The 22,960-nt window shown below is 42.8% G+C and overlaps 1 protein-coding gene across 1 annotated transcript in view; it reads right to left on the minus strand.

The window, feature by feature from the left end:
• The window catches only part of gfra4a (GDNF family receptor alpha 4a), a 156,390-nt gene that overhangs the window by 29,638 nt on the left and 103,792 nt on the right, over positions 1 to 22,960 (minus strand). Inside the window, exons 3-4 of the mRNA XM_048594100.1 lie at positions 15,484 to 15,564; positions 11,553 to 11,931 (exon numbers count right to left, since the gene is read on the minus strand). Of these exons, the coding sequence (XP_048450057.1) occupies positions 11,553 to 11,931; positions 15,484 to 15,564 (460 nt within the window). The remainder of the gene's footprint in view (positions 1 to 11,552; positions 11,932 to 15,483; positions 15,565 to 22,960) is intronic.

Raw genomic sequence — 22,960 nt, forward strand, 5'->3', positions numbered from 1 at the left:
ACATTGTAAAGATTCTAAGAATCTATGAGACAATGAGGGTATGTAACAAAGGCAGTACATTAATCATGGGTGACATTAATCTTCATGTAGATTGGAATAGTCAGGTTGACAGAGGTAGCCAAGAGGAAGAATTCATAGAGTATATTTGGGATAGTTTCCGTGAACAACATGTTGTGGATTCAACCAGGTATTGGGCTATTTTTGATTGGTGATGTGTAATGAGGCAGGGTTGAAAAAAAAATGAGGCCAGAATAAAAGATCCTGTCAGAAACAGTCACCATGTTATGATAGAATTTAGCATTCAGTTTGAGAGGGAGGAACTTGGTCAAAAACAACTGTTCTAAACTTAAACAAAGTTTATTACAAAGGAATGAAGGCAGACCTGGCCAGAGTGGACTGGCAAAGAAGTTTAGCAGCAAAGATGTTCGAGGAACAAAGGCAGACTTTCAAGAAAATAGTTCATGACCAGATGTTGTTTTACTAGTTTTAAAAACCATCAAAAGATAACCAAAAGAAAAAATAAATAATGAGGGAAAAATTAAACTTTGGGGATAAACTCACAAGTAATGTCAAAAAGTGTAACAAGAGCTTCTTTAAATGTATAAAAATTGAACAAATGCCTTTAGAGAATAAGGCTGGGAAAATAATAATGGAGAACCAGGAAATGGCAGAGAAATTGAATAAATGTGTTTTAATATATAAATAAATTACTAAATAATCAAGGGGCAAAAGGAGGAGAGGAAAGTAAATGTAATAACCATAAATAGTTGAAAGCGCTAGGGAATTAAAAAGGCTAAAAGACCAATAAGTCCCCTTGACCTGATGAGATCCATCAGAGGATATTAAAGGATATAGCTAGTGAATGCACTGGAATTAATCGTTCAGGGATCCTTAGATTCTGGAAAAGATTGAGAGAAGTGGTAAATTGCCAATGTACCACCGTTATTTAAAAAGGTAAGGAGACAAGACAGGTAACCAGAGATCCGTGAGCTTAATAAAACTGAAAGAACTGCGGATGCTGTAAATAAGGAACAAAAACAAAGTTGCTGGAAAAGCTCAGCAGTTCTGGCAGCATCTGTGAAGGGAAAAACAGAGTTAACGTTTCGGGTCTGGTGACCCTTCGTCAGAACTTATTTACTTAAAGTAAAGTAAACTAGTTAATGAAATGTTAACTCTGTTTTTTGCTTCATAGATGTTTCCCGACCTGTTGAGCTTTCCCAGCAACTTTGTTTTTGTCCATGAGCTTAATGTCTTGTTACGAGGAAAATGTCTGTTATAAAGGATGCACCAGTGGAGCATTTAGAAAAGCCTAATATAATCAAGCAGAGTGAACATGGCTTCATGAAAGGGAAATCCAGCCTGACAAATTTAATACAATTATTTGAGAAGGTAACAAGCAGGATAGAGAATGTGGAACCTATAGATGTAAACATTTGGATTTCAAAAAAGTGTTTCATGAGGTACCATACATTAGGCTACTTAAAGTAAGATCCCATGGTTGTAGGGTAATACATTAGCATAGATAGAGGATTGGCCAACTAATAGAAGATGGAGTGTTGGAGAGTTAACTTGTTGGGTACCACAGGGGTTAGTGCTGGGGCCACAATTACTTACAATTTGTATTCATGACTCGGATGAGTAACTAAATACACTACAGCCAAGTTTGCTAATGACACAAAATAGCTAGGGAGGCAAGTGGTGAGAATGACACAAGGAGTCTTCAGAAGAATATAGACAAGTTTAGTAAGTGGGCTAAAACTTGGCAGGTGGAATATGATGTGGGAAGTTATGAGATTATGCACTTAGAAAGAATAGGAGAGCTGAATATTATTTAAATAGGGAAAGACCACAGAGAGCTGCAGCAGAAAGGCATTTGGAGGTCCTTGTGCATGACTCATAAAAAGCTAGTATACAAGTTTAGTGGGTACTAGGGAATGTAAACACAATGCTGGTCTTATTTCAAAGGGAACGGTTTATATAATTGGAGAAGTCTTGCTAAAAGTATACAGGTGCTAGCAGGCCACACCAAGAACACTGTGAGCAGGCTGGTCTTCTTATCTAAGAAAGAATACACTGATATTGGAGGCAATCCAGAAAAGGTTTCTCGGCTAATCCTGGACATGGATGGATTTTCTTATTTCCACAGCCTCTACAGCAATACATTCCACATATTAATTACATTTTGGCTGAGGAAATTCCTTATTAGCTCAGTTCTAAAGAGTCCTCACTTCATTCTGGGGCTGTGCCCTCAGGTTATAGCCTCCCCTTCTCCATGTCCACTCTTCCCAGGCCTCTCAGTATTATGTTAGTTTCAATTAGATTCCCGCTCATCCTTTTAACTCTATCAAGTACAGATCCAGAGCCCTCAATCACTCCTCATATGACAAGTCATTCATCCCCAGGATCCCTCCTACCTCTGGACCCTCTCGAATGTCAGCACATCCTTCCTTAGATGCACGGCCCAAAGATTTTTTTTTCTCCCCTTTATCCATTCATTGGAATGAGGGCGTCACTGGCTGGGCAGCATTTGTTGCCCATCCCTAATTTCCCAGAGGGCAGTTAAGAGTCAACCACATTGCTCTGGGTCTGGAATCACATGAAGGCCAGACCAGGTAAGGATAGCAGTTTCCTTCCCTGAAGGACATTAGTGAATCAGATGGGATTTTCCAGCAATCGGGAGAGGGGAGTGTGCAGCGGGACCTGGGTGTCCTTGTGTACCAGTTGCTGAAGGTAAGTATGCAGGTACAGCAGGCGGTAAAGAAGGCAAAAGATATGTTGACCTTCATTGTGAGAGGTTTCGAGTACAGGAGCAGGGATGTGTTGTTGCAGTTGTACGGGGCCTTGGTGAAACCACACCTGGAGTATTGTGTGCAGTTTGGGTCTCCTTTTCTGTGGTAGGATGCTCTTGTTCTCGAGGGAGTGCAGTGAAGGTTTACCAGGCTGATTCCGGGATGGCGGGTCTGATGTAAGAGGAGAGATTGACCAGGTTGGGATTATTTTCTCTAGTGTTCAGATGAATGAGGGGGGATCTCACAGAGACTTATAAAATTCTAACAGGACTAGAAAGGGTAGATGTTCCCGATGGTGGGTGTGTCCAGAACCAGGGGTCACAGTATGAGGATTCGGGGAAGACAATTTAGGATGGAGATGAGGAGGCATTTCTTCACCCAAAGAGTGGTGAGCCTGTGGAATTCATTACCACAGGAAGGAGTTGATGCCAAAACACTGAATGTATTCAAGAGGTGCCTAGATACAGCACTTGGGGTAAATGGGATCAAAGGTAATGGGGAGAAAGCAGGATTAAGCTATTGAGTTGGATGTTCAGCCATGAACATGAAGAATGGTGGAACAGGCTCAAAGAGTCAAATAGCCTCCGCCTGCTCCTATCTTCAATGTTTCTATGATTCATGGTCATCATTAGACTCTTAATTCCATTTTTTAAAAAATTGAATGTGCAAGTTATTTTGCACTTCAGATTTCCATAGCCTTTCCTAGTTTAAAAATAGTCTACACTTCTATTCTTTCTGTTAATGTGCATAACCTCACACATTTTCGACATTGTATTCCATCTGCCACTTCTTTATCCACTCTCTTAGCCTGTCCACCTCCTTCAAGTCATAGATTCATACAGAATGGAAACAAACCCTTCAGTTCAACTAGTCCACCCCAACTACATTCCCAAACTAAACTAGTCCCACTTGCCTGCATTTGGCCCATATCCCTCCAAACCTTTCCTATTCAGGTATTTATCCAAATGTCTTTTAAATGTTGTATTTGTACCTGCATCCGCCACTTCCTCTGACAGATCATTCCACGCATGAACGACTCTCTGTGTAAAAAAGTTGCCCATCATGTCCTTTTTAATACTTTCTCCTCTGACCTTAAAAATATGCCCTCTGGTTTGTAACTCTTCCACTCTAGGGAAAAGTACTCTGCGATTTGCCTTATCTATGCCCCTCATGATTTTATAAACCTCTGTAAGGTCACCCCTTAACCTCCTGCGCTCCAGTGAAAAAAGTCCTAGCACACCTAGCCTATTGCTATGTCTCCCACCATCCATTCCTGGCAACATCCTGGCCCACCTTATTGGAACCCTCTTCAATTGAATAATATCTTTCCTATAGCTGGGTGACCAGAACTACACACAGTACTCCAGGAGAGGCCTCGCCAATGTCTTGTACAACCTGAACATGATGTCCCAACTCCTATACTCAAAGGTCTGAGCAACGAAGGCAAGCATGCTAAATGCCTTCATAACCACCATGTCTAACTGTGCCTCTAATTTCAAACATTTATGTACCTGAGCCTCTAGGTCTCTCTGTTCTACAACACTACCCAGGGCCCTATCATTAATTGTATAAGTCCTGCCCTTTTTGTTTTACCAAATGCAACACCTCGCATTTATCCAAATTAAACTCCATCTGCCACTCCTCAACCCATTGACCAATCTGATCAAGATCTCTTTGTAATGTTAGATAACTTTCTTCATTATCCACTCCATCACCAATTTTGTTGTCATTCGCAAACTTACTGGACACATCTCCTATATTCTCATCCAAAATGTTTATATAAGTGACAAACAAAAGCGAACCCTGTGGAACATTGCTGGTTACAGGCCTCCAGTCCAAAAAACAATCCTCCACCACCACCTTCTTTCTCTTGTTGTCAAGCTAATTTTGTATCCAACTGGCAAGCTCACCCTGAATCCCATTTACTAATCAGTATACCATGTGGAGCCTTGTCAAAGGCTTTACTAAAGTCCATATAATATGTCTACCATTTTCCCCTCATCAATCCTTTTGGTTACTTCCTCAAAAAACAAAATCAAGTTTGTGAGACATAATTTCCCTCACACAACACCATGTGGCCTATCTCTAATTTTAGTCCTTATCTCTCCAAGTGCATGTATATCCTACTTTTCCAAATCACTCCCATCAACTCACCCACCACTGATGTCAGGTTCAAATGTCTGTAGTTTGCTAACTTCTCTTTACAGCTTTTCTTAAATAAAGACACAACATTAGCCATCCTTCAGTCCTCTGGCACCTCACTCTTGGTTATAGATGAAACAAATATTTTTGCTAGGGGCCCCGCAATTTCTTCCCTAACTTCCCACAATGTCATGGGATGGACTTGATCAGGTCCCAGAGATTTATCCACCTTTATGTTTTCTAACACCTCCAGGACTTCCTCTTCTGTAATGTGAACTGTTTTTCAAAACATGACTACTTATTTCCCTGAGTTCTCTAGCCTCCATTTCTTCCTCCACAATGAAAACTGATGCAAAATATTTATTTAGTATCTTTCCCATTCTCTGAGGTTCAACACATAGACAGCTTTGTTAATCTTTAAGGGGCCCTATTCTCTTTCTAGTTACTCTTTTGCTCCTAATATATTTGTAGAATCTCTTTGGATTATTCTTTACCTCATTTGCTAAGGCTATCTCATATCCCCTTGTTGCTCTCCTGACTTCCCTCTTAAGAATGCCCCTACACTCTTTATACTCTCCAAGAGATTCATTTGATCCCACTTGTCGATATCTAATATATTATTCTTTCCTATTCTTGACTAGAACTCAGTATCTTTATTCATCCATTGTTCCCTAATCTTACTAGCCTTACCTTTCACTTTAACAGGAACATAATGCCTCTAAATCCTCATAATCACATTTTTAAAGGCCTCCCACTGTGTTAGTCATCCCTTTACCTGTGAACAGCCTACTCCAATCAACATGAATAGTTGTGGTCCCAATTATATAACCTCGTAGAAGTGTACTAGTGACCAGCTGCCATCCTGAAAAAGATCCTTTTATCCATACTGTCTGCCTTTTGCCAGTCAGCCAATCCTGTATCTATGCCAATACCTTGCCCCTAACACCAGAAGTTCTTAGAACAAAGAACGAACAAAGTACAGTACAGTGCAGGAACAGGCCCTTCGGCCCACCAAGGCTGTGCCATTCAAAACTAAAAAACTTTTGCCTTTATAGTCTCTGTATCTCTCTATTCCCTGCCTATTCATGCATCTATGAAGATGCCTTTTAAATGTTGCTATTATATCTGCTTCTACCACCTCCTCTGGCAATGCATTCCAGGCACTTACAAAACTCTGTGTAAAAAACTTGCCTCTCACATCTGCTTTAAAGTTATCCCCTTTTACCTGTTACACTTGAAAAGTTTAGAAAAGATTTCCAAGGATGTTGTCAGGGTTGGAAGGTTTGCGCTATAGAGAGAGGCTAAATATGCTGGGGCTTTTTCCCTGGAGCATCAGAGGCTGAGCGGTGACCTCGTAGAGGTTTATAAAAGCATGAGGGGCATGGATAGGGTGAATAGCCAAGGTCAGTATGGTTCTTTCCCTTGTAGGATTATTTATGTATTGCTTCAAGCAATCCTCTTAGTTGCACCTAACAAATTCTCCCCCATCCAAGCCCCTGCTACTAAGGGAGTCCCAGTCAATATAGGGGAAAGTAAAATCACCCAGCTTAACAACCCTCTTGTTTTTACATTTATCCGTAATCTGTCCACATATCTGTTCCTCTGTCTCTCGCTGGCTGTTGGGAGGCCATTCATACAATCCCATCAAAGTTATTGCACCCTTCCCATTCCTGAGCTTTCCCCATATGGCATTGCTGGCATATGAGCCCCAGAAAGTGTCCTCCCTCAGTACAACTATGATATTTTATCTTATTTAGAAGCTTCCTGTGTGGCACCTCCTCAAAGGCCTTCTGAAAATTCAAATAGATCATATCCACTGGCTCTCCTTTGTCTAACTTGCTCATCACCTCTTCAAAGAATTCTAACAGTTTTGTCAGGATTGACCTCCCCTTGATGAAGCCATGCTAACTCATCCCTATTTTACCATGCATTTCCAAGTACTCTGCTATCTCATCCTTAATAATGGAATCTACAATCTTGCCAATGACCGAGACCAGGCTCATTAGCCTACAGTTTCCTGTCTTCCTCTCCCTTCCTTCTTAAACAGGTGTTAAATTAGCCATTTTCCAATCCTCTGGAACCCTCCCTGACTCCAGTAATTCCTGAAAGATCACCACCAATGCCTCCACAATCTCCTCAACTATCTCCTTCAGAATCCTTGGGTGTAGCCCATCTAGTTCAGTGCTTTATCCACCTTCAGACATTTCAGCTTCCCTAGCATGTTCTCCTTAATGATGGCCACTACACTCACCTCTTCCCTCTGGCTCTCTTGAAGTTCTGGTATGCTGCTGGTGTCTTCCAATGTGAAAACCGATGCAAAGTACCTCTTCAGTTCTTCTGCCATTTCTTTATTTCCCATTACTACTTCTCCAATCTCATTTTTGAGCAGTCCAATGTCTACTCTTGCTTCTCTCTTACCTTTCTTATATCTAAAAAAAACCTTGCAATCTTCTTTTATATTACTAGCTAGCTTACCTCTATATTTCATCATCACCACCACCCCCATACGCCCTATTGCTTTTTTGTTGTCGCCTGCTGGTTTTAAAAGACTTCCCAATCCTCTGGCTTCCCATTAATCTTCATCACATTATATGCTTTTTCTTTTGCTTTTGTGCTGTCCCTGACTAGATTGGGCTTGTACTCCTTGGAGTTAAAAGAGAATGAAAGGAGATTTTATTAGGGGGCTGGACGGTGTAGAGAGTGAGAGTTTGTTTCCTGTTATGGGAGAGTCTAAGCGCAGAGGGCATGAACCCAGTATAATCATACACCCATTTCAGACAGCGATGAGGAGGATTTTTGTCTCTCTCTGGGTGGTGAATTTAGGGAATTCATTTCCACAGAAGGCTGTTGAGGTTGGGTCTATAAGGTATATTAAGTGAGATAGACAGATTTTTAATCAGTGAGGGAATCAAGGATTATGGGGAAAGGGCAGGAAAGTAGAGTTGAGGATTATCAAAACAGCCATGAACTCACTGAATGGCAGAGCAGACTCGATGGGCTGAATGGCCTACTTCTAATCCTACAGCTAATGGTCTAATAGAGCAAAGTGTTCAATTCTCCAACTGGATGCTGAGGGGATGTTTCCATTTGTGGGCAGACTAGAATTAGGAGCATAGATTTAAAATAAAGGAAATGTTTTTTTCTTTAAGGTGGTCGTCAGTAGAATTTTTCTCCCAAGACAGTAGCAGAAGTTAGAGATATTGAAGGCTGAGTTAGATTGATTTATGACTGACAAAGAGTGTACGAGAAAGTAGAGGCCATAATCAGTTCAGCCATACTCTTACCAAATGGCAGAGCTGGCCCAAGGAGCCAGTCTGTACTTCATATGTTCATATTCCAGCTGTACACTAGAAAATCTGTGAAAACCTGTGAGCAGGAGCAGTAAAGAGAATGAATTTCAGGGATGGGCATACAGGACTTCAGCAACCTTGTTTGGAGAAACTATGGCGATTCTCCTCAGAGAAGAGATGTTTGAGAAAAGGTATGCTATAAATCATGAGGTGTTACAGACAGAGCAGGACGAACATAACCTGCTCCCTTAGCAGAACAGATGTAACCAGATGATGGAAACTTAAGGTGATTGGCAAAAGAATCAATGATAACGTGTGGAATAACTGAGTGGGCACCAGGGTCAGCATGGACCAGTTTGGGCCAAAGGGACTGTTCCCATGCTGTATTACTCTATCACTATGAATCTACAAGGATGTTGTCAGGATTGGAGGGCTTGTGCTATAGGGAGAAGTTAAATAGTCTGGGGCTTCTTTTCCCTGGAGCATCAGAGGCTGATGAGTGACCTTATAGAGATTTATAAAATCATGATTAGGGTGAATAGCCAAGGCCTTTTTCCCAGGGTAGGAGAGTCCAAAACTAGAGGGCATAGGTTTAAGGTGAGATGAAAAAGATTTAAAAGGAACCTGAGGGGCAACCTTTTCACACAGAGGGTTGTTCATGTATGGAATGAGCTGCCAGAGGAAGTGGTGGAGGCTGGTATGATTACAACACTTAAAAGGCATCTGGATGGATACACGAATAGGAAGGATTTAGAGGGATATGGGCCAAATGCTGGCAAATGGGACTAAATTAATTTAGGATATCTAATCAGCATGGATGAGTTGACCGAAGGGTCTGTTTCCATGGTGTACAGCTCTGTGACTCTCCAAGTGCCTGGATGAGTACAACTTGAATAACATTCAAGAAGGGTCTGTTTCTGCGCTGTACAACTCTATGACTCTCTAAGATTTGATGGAAGCGGTCAAAATCATGAGGGGCATGGATTGAGAAGATGGAAAGAAAATGTTTCCATCGATAGAAACTTTGAGAGATAGAGGGCACAAATCTAAAACGATTGGAGAAATTAGCAACAATGACACAAGGAATATTCTCTTTAAAGCAGTGATTGGTTAGAAACTCTAATGCACTCCCTTCAAAGGGGAAATGGATAAATATCTGAAGATAAAATGTTTATATGGATACCGGGAAAAGTCAGGGAGTAGGACCATATGAGGAACTCTTGCAGAGACATAGATGTGGACAAGGTGATCCAAATGGCCTCTTTCTGCACCATGACGATTTAGTAATTCCATCATATGGAAGGAGTTTGCAGGGTTGGGTCTTGAAGTCTTAATTAGTGCACAATTTTTCTTTGAACCATTTTCCCCTTTCTTCCTCTTATTCATTACATTGTCAGATTTAGAAATTTAAAAAAAACAGCAAGACTACTCTAAGATACCGACAAACTGAAACGAAGTGCAAATGAAAGTGGAACAAATCAAAGAACTCAAAGTCAAATGAGGCTATGGTTGTGTTTTAAAAGTCTACAGAATGTAGAAAGGAGAATAAAGGAGGGAACAAAATATCTCACTGTTTGAGGCCTTGGGGAAAACTAACTGATAGGACAAGAGCTATATGGCTTGCAATATTCAGGGTCCAATTCAGTTATTCATCTAATGTTGCTGCAATGCATGAATCAATATATAAAGAGAGAATAACTTACATTAAATGCCAAATAATACAACTGCTATAGAGGCAGAAATATAAGAACACAAGAATTTAAAAAAAATTGTGGACTAGGCCACTCAGCCCTTGATCCTGATCTGCCGTTTGCTAAGTTCATAGCTGATCCCTGTAGCCTCCATCCTAACAAACTGTCTACCACCATCATCTCTCGTACTCCTCCCAGGTTCCTGACTCCCTTGTCAATCAAAAATCTGTCTAAACTGGCGTTGAAAATATTCTACTTTTACTGATATAATAAACCCAAGAACTGAGGCTTCTGAAAACCTGAAACAAAAAAAGCAGAAATTGCTGGAGAAACTCAGCAGGTCTGGCAGTATCTGTGGTGAGAAAGCAGAGTTAACATTTCAGTCCAGTGACCCTTCTTCAGAACTGATGAAGTGTTCCCACATCTTATGGGCTCGAGGTCTTCAATTGTCCTATGCCATAGGCGCAGGTACCCAACTCCACCCTGTCAGGGTAAGATTATTGTGCAAGGGATGGCCCCAGTCAGCTTGCTGGATCTAATGAGCTTAACTGTTTTCAAAGCCACTGATGGGACAGAGTTAAATCCAACCCCACAGTTCAGGACCTGGAACCCACTCAAATAACCAAATAAAACCAAATATGCTGTAAATCAGGAACAAAAACAGGAGTTGCTGGAAAAGCTCAGCAGGTGTGGCAGCATCTGTGAGGAAAAACCAGAGTTAACGTTTCAGGACTGGTGACTCTTCCTTGGAACTGGGGAAGCAGTTCTGAGGAAGGGTCACTGGACCCGAAACGTTAACTCTGATTTTTCCTCACAGATGCTGCCACACCTGCTGAGCTTTTCCAGCAACTCCTGTTTTTGTCCCCTCAAATAACTTTCTCACTAAATGTCTATCCAACCCATTCTTGAAAGAAATGTGATGTCATCGGCTTAAATCACTAGTTCTGTTGAGATACAAGTGGAACATACCTCACAATACATTGCTCAAATAGGAAGATGATTAACAGGCTTGAGGGTGTGAATTGTCTTGCTCAGAGTTACCTGTAAAGTCAACTTGTGTTGACACAGGAGCCTTGCACCTTCGAGGCTGGGCTTAGAGGATTTTACAATGACAGTCTTCTGCTTTGTGGGTAAAATCTACCTGCTTATCCATCTAACTGAGAGCTGCCATGATCAGGGCCAAGTACTTAGGCTTAGATTTAGCACAGACTGTATGTATGTAGATTAAAACTCACTATTTCCCTTCAACACCATTTAACTCCAGCTTTGATAGAACGCTCTTTTCTGTGTTAGCGTGAAATTTGTGTATTTCCCACAGCACTCTGTGTCTGTTTCAATGAGGTTGTCAATTTAATGCCAAATTAGGGACAATGTCATGCTTCTCCTGGGAGCAATGTTGACATTGTGCTAACTTTGCTTCATATTAAAAACCTTACCAACTGGCAGATCTTAACTCCTTCTGACTGGACTGAATTCAAACTCTCAGTTCCTGGGACAAAAGACAGTGGCAGGGGGTGGATTGGATTGTGAGTGATAGTGTATATCAGCTCCCCCTTATACAGCTGTTTCCTTCCAGCTCACTGGCACACAACTTGGACTGTTGGGCACGTCAGTGTGTGCGCACGCTGCCGTCTCTTTACCTGCAAACAACATTCATTTTGCACGACTCCAGTAACGTCAAGCAGTTCTGCTTCTCCTTCACGTAATAGGAACACAACGGGACGATGGTTTGCCTTCTGCGCTCCGCACACGCCGTGTCCTCGCAGGGGCAGAAGAGTAACTCGTGCGTGAACTCAACGGGTACGCGGTCGAAGAACTTGCGGAGGGCCTTGTGGCATTTGGGGCGGTTGCAGGTCTCGGCCTTGCTGGAGCGTTTGATGCAAGAGGAGACGTACTCCGTCCGTAACTTCTGGCACGACTCGTCCACGTTGCAGGCTTTGGCTGCATCCAGGCAGCGGTTGGCCCGTGTGATGCCAATGTCTGATCCTGTGAAACCAATTGGACAAACATTGAACCTTCCTATAGACCTTGTGGTAAGTGAAGTGACAGTGTCTAACAATCATGGCACATAGGTGAGACAGAAACTGTATATTTGATGAGAAACCAAAGACCCCAGTGAATAACTACATTTTGTGTTGGCAGTGGAAGACTTGAGGTAAGGCAGCACCTGACTGAGACTCTTAGAAACAGCTCCCAAGTGCTCTATTATCATTTCTGATACAGCATGGCAGTCATACAGGTACTTCCAAAAGGCATTCAGATGAATGATCAGTTAATTTCTGTTGTCTTGTTAGCTTCTCTGTTAAAGAAGGTAAGATGAATCAAGAATCAAGAAGCTCAAATCTGGGCTCTAGGTGCCTGAAGAAATGACAAAGGAGGAGGGTCATTATTTCCAATGTTACACATTACTTCCAAGTCAAGAGAAGAACTATAGAGTTTTCAGGCAGCATTAGACTAAACAATAGGTAGCTAATGGCAATCAATATTTGGGATCGTAGTCTAAAGTTAGCTTCCTTATCCTTGAGCAGTTGGTAGATCTGAAAACAACCAAGTTTGCTTCTTCTGATTCAGAATTTGTCACCTATTGGTGGATTTGCACTGGGGTAAATTGAGACTCAATTAATCAACTGGGATTATCTTCCAGAGCCCTCATTAGCTACAACGGCTAGTACAGTGTCCTTGGTTAGCTCATCTTGGAAGGAGGAGCATCTGGAGCTTATGCAGTTAGTTAGAAGACAACCTCGCTTATCAGTAAGATGGATGAAGGATTAGAGGTGGGATCACAGGTGGGTACAACATGGTAAGAGGCCCAGCTTCTCCAACATGTCATCTGTGAGTGCTGTTGACAGAACTGAGGGTCAGCAGAGATGGTGTGAGAAGCACTGAGTACAGAAGGCACACAAGAGAGCTGTGCAGGCTGTCTGGAGGGTTGACGATGGGTGGGAGTGGGGGTTGGGGGTTGGGGGTGGGTGCAGAGGAGTGGTGGAACATAGAGTACTGCAACATCCAACATGTCAAGAAAATCTGTAACCCCACAGAAAGGGTTTCAACTGATCCCACAATATTGTCTATGGTACTAATGAATACCTGGGCCTCTACCAATCAGACAGATAGCCAGGAAACTCAGGGACACTCAATTTTGATTAGGGGCAATCTAACTAGACACTTTCTTCACCTAAAATCACTTTTTCAACTCGAAGTTGGCAACAATGGCTTCTGCTAGTCTTCTGCACCACTCCGTTTTTAACGGCAGGAGTATCATGGTTCCACAGAGGACAAATCTTCATGCTCCTCACAGTCTGCAGCAGAATACAAATGAAAAGGCCATGGAAGGAAAGACAGCAGGTGAAATTATCAGATGGACAGAACAGTCTGTCGGAGAAGATGAGGTTGGAAACTGAGTGACAAGAAAAGCTGTGCAAGACTCATCTCAGATTATGTCCCAGGCACTATGCTTCTCCTAAAGATTTCAATGCCCTTTCATTCAACCGCGTTTTCTTCAGACACATTTAGACAAGTTCTTTTTTGCATATTGCCTTTGAAGAAGAGGCCTGGGTTTCCAAGAATCGCGAAGGCAGATATAAACAAAAATGTGCCAGATTCTTGCCAACTTCATCCTGGCATTTTGGTGGTAAAGCACCAGCAGATAACCCTGAGCCAGCCCTGTCATTGGGACAGGCACTGAGCCCTGGAGAGAATGAGAATCTGCCAGCAGAAGAGAGTTTGTCCACAAAGGGGAGCAGAAAAAGATTCGCTTTTGGTTGAAGTGCCCGAGTGTTCCAAAATCTCAGGGGCTCAGTCTGCAGAGAAAGAAAGGTTCAAGTGTAATGATGTCAGATAGAGGAGGTAAAGACTGTTTCCAACTCACAATACGGAGCTAATAGAAGAGTCCAGCATCTGCATTTGCAACATAACTGTAAAAAGAGTCTCACTTTGTGCAGAATACCCTGGTGAAAGCCCAGGAGATTACTGCATCATCAAGACACCAAGAGGAACATCTAACAACACTGATGTCTCCTGGTGTAGCAGCCTCCAATGCTTGAAATAGATGCTTTATGCAACATGTCTCCAGAGGCCTTGCAAAACCTCATGAGGATGATTTGATCCAAAGCACCTCTGGGTATATGTCCAGCTCCAAGGAGCAGGCAGTGGAAGCCACAGTCTCTCTCTCGAGAGTGATAATTCAATTGCTTATATTTCCTCCAAATGCCTTGCTTTGAAGGCAACATGGTGGTTAGCACTGCTGCTTCACTGCACCAAGGACCTGGGTTTGATTCCAGCCTTGAGTGACTGTCTGTGTGCAGTTTGCACGTTCTCCCTGTGTCTGTGTGTGTTTCCTCTGGGTGCTCCAGTTTTCTCCTACAGTCCAAACATGTGCAGACTCGGTAGACTGCCCATGCTAAACTGTCCTGTAGTGTCCAGGGATTTGCAAATTAGATGGATTAGCCATGGGAAATATGGGATTATGGGGATAGGGTGGAGGATTGGGTCTGGGTGGGATGCTCTTCAGAGGGTTGGTGCAGACTTTATGGGCCAAATGGTCTCTATCTACACTGTAGGGATTCTATAATATGGGAGAGTTTCAAGCAAGAGGCAGGTACCTCATGTACTGCTGAAACCAGGCTGTCAGAAGCTGGTCATTGAGATTCCCTGCAATCTCTTGGGTTCCAAGGCGAAGCCCACTCCAATCACCCATATTTCAACGTTTTCTTTATTTCACCTATTTTTGTAATCAGCCTGTTCAGAGATGTTATTACACACCTCTGAAGCAGGTGGAACTTGAACACGAACCTCCCAGTCCGGAGTGGGTACACTCCCAATGCACCACAAGAGGGTCCCTGTTTCAACCTTATAAAAGTAAGTTAAACACCTGGGTCACCACACTGTAGACAAGAAGCAAGGTTGAGAAGACAGGATCTTTATGGTGACCTCAGCTGGTGTGGGAATTGAGCCCATGCTGGTGGTGTTAGTCTGCATTGCAAAGCAGCTATCCAGCCCACTGAGTTAACCCACCTCCTTCAGGGTGCACCTGAATATTCAACATTGGAGCAAGTTAGTGTGAGGTTAGTCTTATTGTTAAGATGCAGCTGCAGATAAACATAATGTACTTCATTTATACCCCTTATCGAATGTTGTTTCAAATAACGATATCTTGATCACATAGGCACAAGTTCATTTCAAAATCTGCTTTTAGCTCTTGTGAGTTGTAGCACAGGAAATGCAGATGGTACCAGAATGCTTAGCAAGTGAGGAAATCTGTCATTTTCTCATTGTCCCTCCAGCCTTGGGAGCCCAGCTCCAAACCCGTTCCCCCCCCAACCCCCGCCACACCCTTAAATGGACGGCTAACGTGCTTCTGGCCAGGAAAACAGCTCCAAACTCCAGGCTGAATATTCACACTCAAAAACTCAGTAAAGAGTCGCCTGAGCGTGGAGCACTGTGGAACTGGAGTCACAACGTAGTCCTGCTGGCATTTACCATGTTGAGATTATTGAAACAGGCCTGACCAAATTCTCAACGCTGTGTCCTCGAGCACTGGAGAAACTGTTATTTAATAATGAGGACACTCACCTGCTGTTATTGAGGCCAGTCTGGCATAGTCATATCCCCTCTTGCTGGGCTCATAGGGTGAGCTGTCATCAATTTCTTCACCTATAAAGCAAAGGATTTACAACGTTAGGACATATGAGGAAAGACTGGATTGACTAGGCTTGTACTCGCTGGATGAAAGGGAGAGCATCTCACAGAAACATATAAAATCCTGATGGGTCTGGAAAGGGTAAGTGCAGGAAGAATGTTCCCGATGTTGGGGAAGTCCAGAACTATGGTTCACAGTCCAAGAATAAGGGGTAAGCCATTCAGGCCTGAGATGGGGAAGAATTTCTTCACTCAGAGAGTTGGGGACCTGTGGAATTCTCTCCCACAGGAGGCTGTTGTGGCCAGTTCATTTCAAGAGGGAGCTGGATGTGATCCTTGCAGCTAACGGGAGCAAGGGGTATGAAGAGAAAGCAGGAATGGGATACTGAGATTGCATGATCAGCCATGATTGTATTGAATGGTGGTGCAGGCTCGAAGGGCTGAATGGCCTACTCATGCACCTAATTTCTACGTTTCTATTAGGTTGATGTCTGTCTGCCTGTTTCAGCTGGGACATTTTTTTTTGACTAACTCACTTTTGAAATGGAATGAAATGCAGTGAAATGAAATCACTGCATTGGGCAAGGTTTCTTTCAATACTCCACTACACATGGTAATTGGGGTGGACAACATGGGAGGGTTGTGGGTGAATTTCCTCAGAGTTTCACCTGGCTTCTCCAAGATTTTCTGCCCAAATAGTGCACTATTGTTGCAGGGGGGAAGAGTTCAGAGAAAGATCACTTCTTGCTGTCCCGCACATAGAAATACCTCAATGTTCCACTAAACTGCTTGTGAAACCGCCCTGGCAATGTGAGGCCTCATAAAATTCAGTCTCAGAACTGTACTTTAAAGTGAATTGACTGGTTATGGGGACAATATTATTATGCTAATACTCCAGAGGCTTGAAAATAATTTTCCAGTGTCTTGAGTTCAAATCCCTGTATCTAAAGGTTTATGGTAAATGTGGGAAAATATAATGAAAAATCCAGAGTAAGAACAATTAACTGGGGAGGAAAACTAAATTTAATGGGGTCGGAAGAGCAGCAAGTGATAGACAGAGTTAAGCGATCCCACAACCAAGGGATCAGATCTAAACTCTGCAGTGCTGCCACATCCAGCCGTGAATGGTGGTGGACAATTAAACACCTCACTGGAGGAGGAGCCTACACAAATATCCCCATCCTCAATGATGGAAGAACCTAGCACATCAGTGCAAAAGATAAGGCTGAAGCATTCGCAGCAATCTTCAGTCAGAAATGTCAAGTGGATGATCCAACTCGGCCTCCTCCAGTGGTCCCCAGCATTACAGATACCAGTCTTCAGCCAATTCGATTCACTCCATGTGATATCAAGAAACGGTTGGAGACACTGGATACTGCAAAGGTTATGGGTTTTGACAACATTCTGGCAATAGTACTGAAAGCTTGTGCTCCAGAACTTGCCACTCCCTTAGCCAAGCTGTTCCAGCACAGTTACAACACAGACATCTACCCGACAATGTGGAAAATTACCGAGGTATGTCCTGTACATAAAAAAAGCAGGACAAATCCAACCCAGCCAATTACCGCTCCATCAATCTACTCTCAATCATCAGTAGAGTGATGGAAAGTGTTATTAACAGTGCTATCAAGCAGCACCTGCTCAGCAATAACCTGCTCAGTGACACCTAGTTTGGGTTCTACCAGGACCACTCAGCTCCTGATCTCATTACAGCCTTGGTTCAAACATGGACAAAAGAGCTGAATTCCAGAGGTGAGAGTGACAGCCCTTGATATCAAGGCTGCATTCAACTGAGTGTGGCACTAAGGAGCCCTAGCAAAACTGGAATTAATGGATATCGGGGCAAACTCTCCGCTGTTTGGAGTCATACCTGACACATAGGAAGACGATTGCGGTTGTTGGAGGTCGGTCATCTCAGCTCCAGAACATCTCTCGTGAAGTTCCTCAGGGTAGTGTCCTCGGTCTAACCATCTTCAGCTGCTTCATCAATGACCCCTTCCTGCCATTATAAGGTCAGGATTGGGGATGTTCGCTGATGATTGCACAATGTTCAGCACACTTGCAACTCCTCAGATACTGAAGCAGTCCTTGTTCAATTGCAACAAGATCTGGACAATATCCAGGCTTGGGCTGACAAGTAGCAAGTAACATTCATGCCACACAAATTCCATGCTATGATCATCACAAATAAGTGACAATCTAAACATCACCCCTTAACATTCAATGGTGTTACCATCACTGAAACCCCCACTATCAACATCCTGGGGGTTATCATTGACTAGAAACGCAAGTGGACTCACCACATAAACATAGTGGCTACAAGAGCAGGTCACAGGCTAGGAATACTGCAGGCATTAACTCACCTCCTGACTCCTCAAAGCCTGTTCACCATTTCCAAGGCACAAGTCAGGAGTGTGATGGAATACTCCCCACTTGCTTGGATGAGTGTAGCTCCAACAACACTTAAGAAGCCTGACACAACCCAGGACAAAGCAGACTGCTTAACTGACATGACATCTATAAGCATCTCTTCCCTCCACCACAGACGCTCAGTAGCAGCTGTGTGCATAACCTGCAAGATGCACTGCAGAAATTCACCAAGGTCCTTAGACAGCAGTTTCTAAATCCATGACCACTTTCATTTAGAAAGACATGGGCAGCAGATGCACGGGAACCATCTACAAGCTTCCCTCTAAGCCACTTACCATCCTGAATAGGAAATATATTGTCGTTCCTTTACTGTGGCTGGGTCCAAATGCTGAAATTACTCTCCTAATAGCATTCTGAGTCAACCCGGAGCAGGTGGACTGCAGTGATCCAAGAAGGCAGCTCACCACCACCTTCTCAGGGGCAACTAGGGATAGAAAATAAATGCTGGCCAGCCAGCGATGCCCACATCCCACAAATGAATTTAAAAAAAGAGAGCTGGGATCATAACAATAGCAAAGCCTGGGTTTCTGCCCTGATATGGAAGTGTCATTCTCAGTTTGCCATCTCTAACAATCTGACTTTTAGAGCCTTCTGTATTGTCTCTTATAGTATACAACCCCGGGAGGGTACAGTGGAAACTTAGGAAAATGGGAGACTTAGCATCCAGGACCCTAACGGTAACTCGAACTGCTGCTGATCTGTTTCCAACTATGTCCAGCCAAGAGTTTTGACTTATCCACTCTTCTCTCACATCATTATGGATGTTAGACTGTTAGTCATCTGGCTATTCCCTCTCCTAGCCAGATTGTCATCCACACCTTTGGCTGTCCAACTATTCCTTTCTCTCTTTGGGCTCTATCCCCACCTCTTGTTTACTCCTTAACCCCTGCCCCTCCTGCATTGAAACCGACAATTTCCTTGCTACTATCAGTTCTGAGGAAGGGTCACTCAACCTAGAGTGAAGGTTGAGTAACCCTTTCCCTCAACTCAACGTTAACTCTGATTTCGCTCCAAAGACGCTCCCAGACCTGCTGAGCTTTTCCAGCAATCTCTATTTTTTGTTTTCATTCCTAATAGATAGTACTCATCTTCTGAAGCATGCAAAACAGAGTAAATCCTTTTGGAATTTGATCACAGGCCGCCATTGTTAACAACAGCATTGACACTGGGTCACCTTCAGTAATTTATTTTTTTAAATTAAAACAAATTCACCTTGTTACACTGCTGGACTGTGCAAGATATTCTGGGAGGGGATTGTTTGCAGTGTCTGAATTAGAACTAGGACAGTCTGAGTTTCACCAAATCATTAATCATGGGGAAAAAGCATCAGAAATACGCTCAGTGTGATTGCTCCTAATGGCAACCAATTAATCAGATGGCCTAGTTAGACATGTGCAGCCCTGTGTTTAAGCAACAGGAGCAAGCTGCCTGGGACTCAGTGCTTGTGAGGGCCTCTTGACAAAATAAAATCAAAAATATTTGCAACTGAAGCTCTGCTCCTTAAATTATATTTTTTGAAAGCTTCAAGAAACTTGGAGAGTTGGATAGCCAACATCAACAGCACAATATGTTCGAAGAAAGGAACGAAGTTGCATTGCATCCCCTTGAGTACCATCCATCCTTTGTATCTAATGTTTTTGTTTCCCTCTAGAATGACGAATGATAGAATTTGAAAGCTTCCTAACGGGCCATTTTCTCCCCCTCTTTTGACAGATTTCCCAGATGTTTCCTTCTGGCTTTCGTCAGTAAAGAGTAAAACAGGCAACAATCACCTCACCTCTCCAGCGACCTCCACAACTAACCCCACCATTCACCTCCCCCACATCACCCCGCGCTCTCTCAACCCTGATCATCTACTCAATAAATGGTGCTTAATTAAAGCATTTTTTCCCCGGGTTCCATCAACGGCTGCCATGGGGATTTGTATCTGACTGATGTGTTTTAGTCAAAGTGGAGAGTCAAATTAAAGATTAATATCATCTGTGCTGCCACATTAAAATTAATAAGCTCCAGTTGTTGAAGTGAATCAAAATAGTTCTGCTCTATGTAGTTGCTCTGAGATGAGGGGGTTGGGGCGGGGGGGGCGGTGGAAGAAGGAAAGTCTAGACTTTTCTTTTCTGAAATATCTCCCCAATATATATTGAAAAAAAAAACACATCTTGCTGAACATGCTTTTTTGGCCTTTCCGTCTACAATATGGGTCAAGTTACCATAATCCTATCAGACCATGGAACTGCTCTCTCATTAGAGAGAAAGAGAGAGGTGACAGGTGGTGGTTTAACCTGATGGTCACCATGCCTCAGGTGAGGGGAGAGGCTGAGGAGTAGAATCCTTCATGGCAACCTCAGCCAGTGCAGGAATTGAACCCACGGTGTCCACAACATGCAGCAAGCCAAATGGGTCATTGGGTCATAGAATCATAGAATCCCTACAGTGTGAAAGCAGGCCATTCTGCCTATCAAGTTCACACTGCCCCTCTGAAGAGCATCCCCTTCAGACCTACCCCCTATTCAATAACCCAGCATTTCCCATGACTAATCCACCTAGCCAGCACATCTCTGGACACTATGGGCAATTTAGCATGGCCAATCCATCTAACCTGTGTATATCTTGGAAATATGAACCAATGCAACCCGTGTCGTGACCCATTGGAGGGTGATGGTCGGTGAACACTTGAGTCAGTAACACTGGGGAGGAAATTATTGAAGCAGAGATAGCAGCTGAGACCACTGACCATAAACAGAATATTGGTGCTGCCTGGATTTATCCCAATGACCACAAAACTTATCTGCATCTCCATAGATAACTACCATCAGGATAGGAATTGAACCCAAACTGAACACATCTACCCAAGACAGTTGCTATGTATGTTACAATCTTAATTAGTTGGTTTCCTGACTCTTGTAATGACTTTTATTAATTTATATCGGGTTTGGATTGCAATAAGTTAATGTCGATGGATGGAGTTGGTGGGGAATGGGGCCAATTGTGGGAGGACTAACTAAGGAATTGAAAGTTTGATGTTACAGTAGAGAGTTAGGTGGGTAGCAGATTATGTAATGAGTCCTCATATTAACATAGAGAATAAGAGAGCACACAGTTCATGATATACGCCCACAGAGATCTTTCAGCCCAAAGCTAGACTCATTGAAAGAACTTTTAATTATTCTGGCCTCATGCTCTTTTTCTATGGAATCATAGAGTCATATAGAACGGAAACTGACCCTTTGGTCCAACCATCCATACCAACCATAATCCCAAACTAAACTAGTCCCACCTGCCTGCTCCTGGCCCATACTCCTCGAAACCTTTCCCATTCATATAGTTATCCAGATGTTGTACTTGTACCCACATCCATCACTTCCTCAGGAAGTTCAGTCCACACATGAACCATATCCTCTGCATAAAAAATGTAACCCTCATGTCTTTTTTAAACCTTTCTCCTCTCACCTTAAAAATGTGCCCCCTAATCTTGAAATCCCCCATTCTAGGGAAAAGACAACTACTATTAACTCTATCTATACCTCTCATTATTTTATAAACCTCTATCAGGTCACCTCTCAACCTCCTACGCTCCAGTGAAAAAGGTCCCAGCCTATCCAGCCTTTCTTTATAACTCAAACCTTCCATACCCGGCAACATCCTGGTAAATCTCATCTGAGCCCACTCCAGCTTAATAATATCCTTCCTATAACTGGATGACCAGAACTGGACACAATATTCCAGAAGAGTCCTCACTAGTGTCCTATACAATCTCAACTTGGCTTCCCAACTCTATACCCAAAAAACTGAGCAATGAAGGCAAGCATGCCAAACGCCTTTTTAACTACCCTGCCAAATATGACACAAACTTTAAAGAATTATGTACCTGCAGCCCTAGTCCCTCTGATCTACAACACTACCCAAGGCCCCACCATTAATTGTATAACCCCTATCTTTGTCGTACCAAAATGCAATACCTTGCATTTATCCAGATTGAACTCCATCTGCCATTTGTCAGCCCATTGACCCATTTGATCAAGATCCCTTTGTAATCTTAGAAAAACTTCTTCACTGTCTACTATGCCACCAATTTTGGTGCCATCTGCAAACTTACTAACGCCTTCTATGATCCCATCCAATTGAATGACAAACACAAGAGGACCCAGAATCGAACCCTGTGGAACACCGCTGGTGACAGGCCTCCAGTCCAAAAAGCAAGCCTCCACCACCACTCTCTGTCTCCTGCCATTAAGCCAATATGTATCCAATTAGCAAGCTTGCCCTGAATCCCATGTGATCTAACTTTATTAATTAGTCTATGATGCAGAACCTTGTTGAAGGCTTTACTAAAGTCTAAGTGAACAACGTCTCCTGCTCTGCTTTCATCAATCTTTTTGGTGACTTCTTCAAAAAACTCAATATATATATATTCCAAATATATATCTAATTTTATTTGAAGTTGCTATCTGTTTTCATTATCTTTTCAAGAAATCATTCCACATTCTTGGGAGATTGGTATCAGTTCTGGGATAGGTAGGACCTGTACAATGTTGAACTTAAACAGAAATAAAAACAGAAAATGATGCAGAAACCTAACAGCATCCATAGAGAGAGAAACAGAGTTTATGTATTGAGTCTGGTATGACAGTCATTCAGAACTAAAAGGGTTTGGAAAATTGCTGTTTATAGCACAAAAAGCACAATTTTCCAATCACTTTCAACTCTGAAGAGCAATCATATTAAACTCAAAATGTTAACTCTGTTTCTGTCTGTACAGATGCTGAGTTTCTCCAGAACTTTCTGTTTTTATTTCAGGTTTCCAGAATTCGCAGTATTTTGCTTTTATTCATTTTGAGCTGGGAACAAACTCCTTTTAGGACAGAGATAGTAGGAACTGCAGATACTGGAGAATCCGAGATAACGAGGTGTAGAGCTGGATGAATACAGCAGGCCAAGCAGCATCAGAGGAGCAGGAAGGCTGACGTTTCGGGCCTAGACC

Source organism: Rhincodon typus, chromosome 1, assembly GCF_021869965.1.
Source record: "Rhincodon typus isolate 14 chromosome 1, sRhiTyp1.1, whole genome shotgun sequence".
Classification (NCBI taxonomy): Eukaryota; Metazoa; Chordata; class Chondrichthyes; order Orectolobiformes; family Rhincodontidae; genus Rhincodon; species Rhincodon typus.